The following is a 7,514-nucleotide window of genomic DNA, read 5'->3' as shown; positions in this document are numbered from 1 at the left end:
TCTGTTTGAGAGAGATTCAGATACCTCTCGTTCGTTCCACCCCTACACAGAGTTTTTGCTATTTGGATAAATAATGTCCGTAGCAATACATGAATAATTAATGTATATGCGATAATACATCTATGCATATTTCCACCTAGTTATTTAATACAACTGCAAATAATTCTATACATTCTTCTGCTTGTGTTACACAAGGCGAGTGCTAACCATCAATGATAACAATATCTCTTGCCTGTCCCAAATTTTTTTGCTTCATGTTATGTGGTTGATCTTTCGTTTATAGGCGGATTACATATTGGTAAGTGTAAATAAATATTCGGTGAAAAATGAGAGTCTCTCCTACCATGCATCCGTAGTTATCCTGTGCATTAAATTAACCGCCTTGTTCAATTGAAATTGGCTCAATATACGCTAAAACACCATAGGTGGCACTGCAAATATTTGTGACAGTATCACCACTAATGTAAAAATACGAAGTTTTTTGTCTGATTCCAATAAGCTACCAGGAACAGTATCCAGTTGGAGAATGCTTACTGATACAACTTTGTTGCATTAAAAAACTTCCTATTGCTGTACACAATGGATTCCTCTTTGTGGACACTTAGCTTTTCTCAAGCGTCTTCAAATCATTGACTCACTATATAGTTTTAGACTAATATATTAGTAAAATTTCCTCTACTGCATCTGCCTTCCCTACCACTGGAGGTAACTGTAAACATCCCTCGAATTATTTGCTGAGAGATGAAGAGGTCCAGATACACAGCTGTACAATTAAACCATTTGTGCGGAACGACGCCCCGGCCAATTGCCTAAACATAAAGTTGATTGGCCATCAATAATGTTTCACTTGGGAGCAAATGAAAATGTAAGCAGTGACAAAGTGGCAAGGATGCACAAGTCATACTCAGGAAGTTGGTTCGATAAAGGCCGCTGGACCAAGTGGATGCCCCTGCCACCGGCGCATGGACAATCAAAGCCATGACTGTTCCATCTCGCTTCAGCAACATGAGCTTAGCCTGGTCAAGTGAGCTCCGCTTCAAGTCCGCCTACTCACTTGGCTACCACCTGAATGGCCCACTTGAGCTCACTTTTTGGCCAGCTTCTTGGCCGATAGTAAGGAAGAAACACATCGTTGCATTCATCGCTGTCTTGGCGGACGCTCTCGACAAACACAAGGCTCGTTTTCACTCAGCATATGCCTGATGGGTGAATAGCAATACACAATCAAACTTACATCACGCACATTTATATTATGCAAGATGTTACTATTATGGTAGAGTGATTAGATTGAAATTTCTCATCACCCATCTATCATCCATTGCTACCTCACCCTTTGCTTCTCTTTTCTCTCTCTCTCTCGCTCTCTCTTCCTCTCTTTCTCTCTCTCTCACTTTGACTCTCTCTTTCTCCCTCTCAATCTCTCTCCTCACTTGCTCCTTGACTCTGTTTTACTTGTAGCTTTCTCTATCTCACTCACCTGCCCATCCTCAAACTCCACCATGCGCTTGTCGGCCAAGTCGGCCTTGTTACCGGCGAGTGCGATTACGATGTTCGGATTGGCCTGCCTCTGCAGTTCCTTCACCCAGCTCTTGGCTCTGTTGAATGTGTCCTACAAAAGGGATAAGTAAATCACGTCATAAAAACATCGTCCTCAAAATCTCCGAGGAGAGCTTCGACGATTCTCGAATCACTTACGGGTAAATTTCTGCATGTATTTCCGACTGTTTGAGTACTTGCCGGCATTCTCTGCCGAACCGAGTCGTTATGAGAACCTAAACTACTGGAAAAACCTGCAAGGATAGAAATATGTATGCACGCATACCTGACTTGTGATGTCATAGACAACGATTGCCGCCTGTGCGCCTCTGTAGTACATCGGGGCAAGACTGTGGTACCGCTCTTGCCCTGAAATACGTATGGGTGTTATAATGCATCGAGCAACCGATACACTGCAGTAGTAGTTATCTGATATCAACTTTATTGTGACATTATAATGAATTTCTGATATCAATAACAATTGCTAGTTGTTCCACTAACTTTATCAAATAACATTTTATCATGAGTTATGTAGTTTGTTTTATTTCTTATTTTTTATTTACTTATTAACAATTATTTTCTTATATATATAAAATAAATGTGTTTTAATTTTGATACATTTTTGAAGATGGATGAAACATATGCCACATGGGATTTATGAGAAAACTATGAGTTTTTTTGCCTAAAAATATCAACCTGTTCTCTGGAGCACCATGACATGTAAACGAACATGTACTGAATTCATATCATAAACTTGCCCCTGTAATATGATAACTCAGAAGAGACAAAATAATCCATAGTCCAGACACACCTTCCCTAGTCCGAGTTTCCTTTAACTGATTCCCACACCGACGATTTTTAATGGATCAAACAAATCTACAAAAAATCCTCAGCATCAGCATTGGTCGAAGGAAACTCGGACTAACCTTCCCTGTGCGCATGCATGCGTTACCTGCGGTGTCCCAGATCTCAAACTTGACGGTGATGTCGTCCAGGCAGACAGTCTGCGTGAGGAAAGCTGCGCCTATCGTGCTCTCCTGGTACTCATAGAACTGCCCCTTCACGAAACGCAACACGAGACTGGACTTCCCCACAGCGCTCTCGCCCAGCAGCACCAGCTTGAACTGGCATATCTTACCCTGCAGGCTACTGCCCGCCGGTCGTTGCACCTGACCCCTGTTCGCCATCAGTGCGCTTCGCTCAAGAGGTCAAGGTTCGGTCAAGAGTCACTGTACAACACAAGTGCGCGCTAATGTCTCGTTTCGTGCCCGCGTACACAAAACCTTGACTCCGCGAAATAGTATAGTTTTTATTTGCTAGTCTGACGGCGAGTCTATCGAATCACAAGTCTATCGATTGCGCACACGTAGCTCAACCACTGCTCTGTTAGCTCGGTCCAGTTCCGCTATATTTCGACGAATCTCGTTCGACGCACGCTACCGCGTGACGCACGTCTATCGATGTCGAAAGTCTCGCGAATATCGACAGTACCTAGTAGCGATACTTGGTCGAGTAGTCCTTCGGCGAGACGACAAGACCGCGACCCTTGCGCGCTCCGCGGTACACCGTCTCGACAATGTCAACCATCTCCTGCTTGTCCTCGAGCGCCCAGTTGATCTTGTTGTTGTTGCCAGTGCCGAGGTCGATCATCATGTGCTTGTTGCGGTAGAAAAACATCACGGTGCACGGGTCGTACAGCTCGTACATCTTGTTGAAGTCGGGCACCTCGGTGACATCGACGAGGTAGATGACGGCAAAGTTCTTCACCTTCTCGGCGATGCTGTATAAGACCTCGTCCATCTTCATCGACGTCGGATCCCAGTCGTGGCCGAAACGGATGACTACTACGCGGTCTTCTTCGGACAGGATGGCCTGGTCGACTTGCCAGCCGTTGTGGAGGTGCTGCAGCATGTACGACATGGCGGCGCTTGGCTGGTGGGGCGCTAGCGATCTCGCCCAACGTTCTCGCCCCGGTGGCGGTGTCGGCGACCGGAAAGAGCTGCGTCACTGCGCGAGAACGAAACATGTGACGTGTAGTAGTAGCGGTGTATGCATACATGACGTGTTAAGACCGAGTAGAAACAATGATGCACTCGGGTAATTTTTGGTTAAGAATAAGAGTTGTTACAGTAATGGTGTAACCTGTCGGTTACATGTCATAGGGTCAGTGGACTGGCGTGACTGGTGACTAGTCAGTATAGTCTCACTGGCTGGCTGTAGGCCTACCGTGCACATGACCACAGGCACTTGGAGCGTTTCAATAAAATATAATGCTAAATAAATACGAAATCTATTTACTACCAAAGTCTTAATGTTTCTATACTCTCTTTCACCTATTATTGCCGACAATTTCCTGCAAATGCCATCCAAATGCTCATCTGCAACAAACACAGGCTGCCGCTGCACACTGACACATAAATATAAAGCAGGTAGGAAAGCGTGCTGCCAAAATTCGCTTGACTCTCGCTTGATTTCACACGAATACAACACAAATATTCAACCATTCTACTCCATCTTTGTTTCTATTTGAAGAACAGTGTTCACTTGTTATAAAAACATACTGTCTGTGTTCATAACCGAACTGTGTCACGCGAAATCACACAAAGCCTGACAAAATTCTCGCGTTCGCTCCCGTTGCGCAGTTTATGTAAATGGCTGTCAGAATCAGGAAACACCCACCGGCGCTCTTCGTGACCTCATTTTTGCGCCGCATTATTGCAACGCTCCACTGGCGGCTTTGACAAGGCTCGTACGGGAGTTGGAAAGCAGCGTGGTAGTTTCCCAAAATGCAGTGCGCCGCCTATAGCCCTGTACTTGCAGCCATTTACATAAACTGCGCAACGGGAGCGAACGCGAGAATTTCGTCAGGCTTTGTGTGATTTCGAGTGACACAGCTCGGTTACGAACACAGACACTATGTTTTTATAACAAGTGAACACTGTTCTTCAAATAGAAACAAAGATGGAGTAAAATGGTTGAATGTTTGTGTTGTATTCGTGTGAAATCAAGCAAGCGTCGAGCAAATTTTGGCAGCACGCTTTCCTACCTGATATATATTTATGTGTCAGTGTGCAGCGGCAGCCATGGCGGCCACAGGCACTTGAAACGTCTCAATAAAACAAAAAAATTTAAACACGAAATGTATTTACTACTAAAGTCCTAATGTTTCTCTACTCTATTTCGCCTATAATCACATGTAAACACTGTTCAAATGCTCATCTGCAACACACAAGTACACCGCACGCCCGCGCTGTGCACAAACAACATGAATAAGAGAGCAGGTAGGAAAGCTTGATCGCTAAATTGGCTCGACGCTCGCTTCATTTCACACCTTCACAGCACGAATACACATCCAACAGCTTCCATCTTGGTATCTATGTGTACATAAATGTTCACTTGTTCGAATTATAACTCTGCCCTTTGTTCTTACCTACTCCCGCCAGAGATATCTCGTGAAATCCTGCAGGAAATGTTCTCGCCGTAAAAAAGTAGAAGATGTAAAGAGGACGTATCATCCGAAAATCCCTAACCGGCGCTACTTTCGATCGATCGCTGTAGTCGTGTGTGTGACGACATGCCCGCGCGCATTATGCTTGGCTTAGCGGGCCTCAAAATGGAGGCTCGGAGGCCGGCAGCAGCTCATCCCGGCATGCAATGCGCCGCCATTACTCGTGTATAAACAGACATTTCGTCCTCGGTACATTTTCACGGCGAGAACATTTCCTGCAGGATTTCACGAGATATCTCGGGCGGGAGTAGGTAAGAACAAATGGCAGAATTATAATTCGAACAAGAGAACATTTATGTACACATAGATACCAAGATGGAAGCTGTTGGATGTATTCGTGCTGTGAAGGTGTGAAATGAAGCGAGCGTCGAGCGAATTTAGCGATCAAGCTTTCCTACCTGCTCTCTTAGTCTTATTCATGTTGTTTGTGCACAGCGCAGGCATGCGGTGTACTTGTGTGTTGCAGATGAGCATTTGACCGGCATTTACATGTGATTATAGGCGAAATAGAGTAGAGAAACATTAAGACTTTGGTAGTAAATACATTTCGTGTTTACATTTTTTATTTTTATTCAGACGTTTCAAGTGCCTGTGATGGCGGCAGCCAGTGTTTGTTGCAGATGAGCATTTGAACGGAATTTGCAGGAAATTGTCGACAATAATAGGTGAAAGAGAGTATCGAAACATTAAGACTTTGGTAGTAAATAGATTTCGTATTTATTTAGCATTATATTTTATTGAAACGCTCCAAGTGCCTGTGCCTGTGGCTGTGCACATGACGTGGCACAGAACCTCACATTTCCGTATTTCCTAATAGATTGAATGTACTATATTACGTAAATGATATAACTACGTGGTTTACGTTTGAACTTAAACTATAACAATGACATACCCAACTTAAAACGCTTTAACCTAACCTCAAATATGTTTGCAATTTTATGAATGAAAGAACTACAACATACATACATAAGTTACATGGACGTTGTCAGTGATTTGCACTAACTGCGCCACCTATCGGCGCTATTTGGCACAGCAAACGATCGATTGTGCAGCGTAGTGAGCGTGACGTTGTGCAGAGTCGGCCAGCCACGCTGAAGCCTGAGCTACGCAATATTATGCGATAACAAACGTTAAAAATATATAGATAAAATACATATTATTGGGAGTAAATAATTAAATTAAATTGTAAGGAATCAAGAAGAATAAATTTGAGGACTAAATAATAAGGCGCGAGGTTAGTAGATGGAGCCTTGGAGGCAGAAGATAAAGGAGGTACGTGACAGGGGTGATGAGGGGAGGTGAAGAAGGGAGAGAACTTGGTAAGAATTTCTTGGAAGAGTGAATTGAGGAGGAGGGGTAAGGTGAAGGTAAGCGGAGTAAGCCAAGTCACCTTCAGCACCATCCTGTTTCAACACGCCACAGTTTACACGGCGGGTGGCCGCAATCTTGTGTCTTAAATCTTAGACAATTTTATCTAAAATTACAGTCTGGAAATTTTATATGAAATTGTATAGAACCGTTAAAAAAATTCATTAAAAATTTGAGCAAAGCGATTTGTTAATGCGGTTTAAATTGTATAAGCTTCGACATTTTTGCTTGCCCTAATCAAGGGTTGTAGGCACGCTCTATTTTTCGTTTTATCTTAATTGCTTTTGCATTTTTTAATTAAATAAAAGTTGCAAAAACTTAGCGATCCTGTAAATGCACAGTAGCACCTGCTGAAGCTTGGTGTCACTTACTGTGCAGACACATAACGTCATTTGTTGTTGAAAAGCCAAGACGCTGAGCTCTTATGATTGTATTCGTTAATGAATAATTTGTTATTTGACTCTTGGTCCGTGTATGCGCCAGGAAATGCAAGCACGCGATTGTAGCAGTTGAAAGTTAAAGTTATTTAACTAGAACATACTTATTTTGGGCACATAATATTGATTTTTGATGTCTATTACTTAATCGGACGCACTTTTATCGATTTTATGCCATTGTGAAAGCGCGTGCGTTCGCATGTGTTGGTGCGTCTGCGCATAGTTAGTAGAGTGAGTCTCCCTCTACTAACTCTGGTCTGCGTGGGCGCGTGTATGTGAGAGCGCATGCGTGCGCATGTGCGAGTGCGTCTGCGTGGGCGGGTGTATGTGAGTGAGCGTGCGTGTGTGCGTGTGTGAATGTATGCGTAAGCGCGTGTATGTGAGTGTGCGCGTGTGCGTGGTTACGTGTATGTGAGCGCGCCCGCGTGCGTGGGCGCGTTTATGTGAGCGTGCCGCGTGCGTGTATGCGTGTGCGAGTGTGTGCGTGTGCAAGTGCGTCTGCGTGGGCGCGTATATGTGAGCGTGCGTGTGTGCGTGTGTGCGCGTGTGCGCGTATGTGCGTGTGTGCGTGTGTGCGTGTGTGCGTGTGTGCGTGTGTGCGTGTGTGCGTGTGTGCGTGTGTGCGTGTGTGCGTGTGTGCTTACGAACACGGGCGTGCGTGCGTG

At 44.4% G+C, this 7,514-nt stretch overlaps 2 protein-coding genes across 5 annotated transcripts in view; both read right to left on the bottom strand.

Moving 5' to 3' along the window:
- LOC106814792 (ras-related protein Rab-5B-like) overlaps positions 1-2,746 on the bottom strand; it is an 8,457-nt gene extending 5,711 nt beyond the window's left edge. The window contains exons 1-3 of the mRNA XM_014819142.1: positions 2,489-2,746; positions 1,823-1,905; positions 1,478-1,609 (exon numbers count right to left, since the gene is read on the bottom strand). Of these exons, the coding sequence (XP_014674628.1) occupies positions 1,478-1,609; positions 1,823-1,905; positions 2,489-2,723 (450 nt within the window). The 5' untranslated portion in view covers positions 2,724-2,746. The remainder of the gene's footprint in view (positions 1-1,477; positions 1,610-1,822; positions 1,906-2,488) is intronic.
- Positions 2,747-3,005: 259 nt separating this feature from the next.
- On the bottom strand, positions 3,006-6,039 carry LOC106814793 (thioredoxin-like protein 4A). 4 transcript variants are annotated; one of them, XM_014819145.1, is made up of 2 exons: positions 6,011-6,039; positions 3,006-3,543 (listed from the first exon to the last, which is right to left on the bottom strand). In XM_014819145.1, exon 2 carries the CDS (start codon positions 3,454-3,456, stop codon positions 3,028-3,030), a length of 429 nt encoding a protein of 142 aa, XP_014674631.1. In that variant the 5' UTR covers positions 3,457-3,543; positions 6,011-6,039; the 3' UTR covers positions 3,006-3,027. The 4 variants fall into 4 exon arrangements, with proteins under 4 accessions (XP_014674631.1, XP_014674629.1, XP_014674632.1 ...); XM_014819143.1 differs by having other exon boundaries at positions 5,937-6,025; XM_014819146.1 differs by having other exon boundaries at positions 6,007-6,025.
- Between the last annotated feature and the right edge of the window lie 1,475 nt (positions 6,040-7,514).

This window comes from Priapulus caudatus, unplaced genomic scaffold, assembly GCF_000485595.1.
Source record: "Priapulus caudatus unplaced genomic scaffold, Priapulus_caudatus-5.0.1 Scaffold980, whole genome shotgun sequence".
NCBI lineage: Eukaryota > Metazoa > Priapulida > Priapulimorpha > Priapulimorphida > Priapulidae > Priapulus > Priapulus caudatus.
The sequence above is the reverse complement of the archived record's forward strand: the minus strand, read 5'-3'. Positions and strand labels throughout refer to the sequence as shown.

Bases quoted from the DNA above. Each gene is read 5' to 3' on its own strand.
- LOC106814793 (XM_014819145.1), bottom strand. From the start codon at position 3,456: ATGTCGTACATGCTGCAGCACCTCCACAACGGCTGGCAAGTCGACCAG.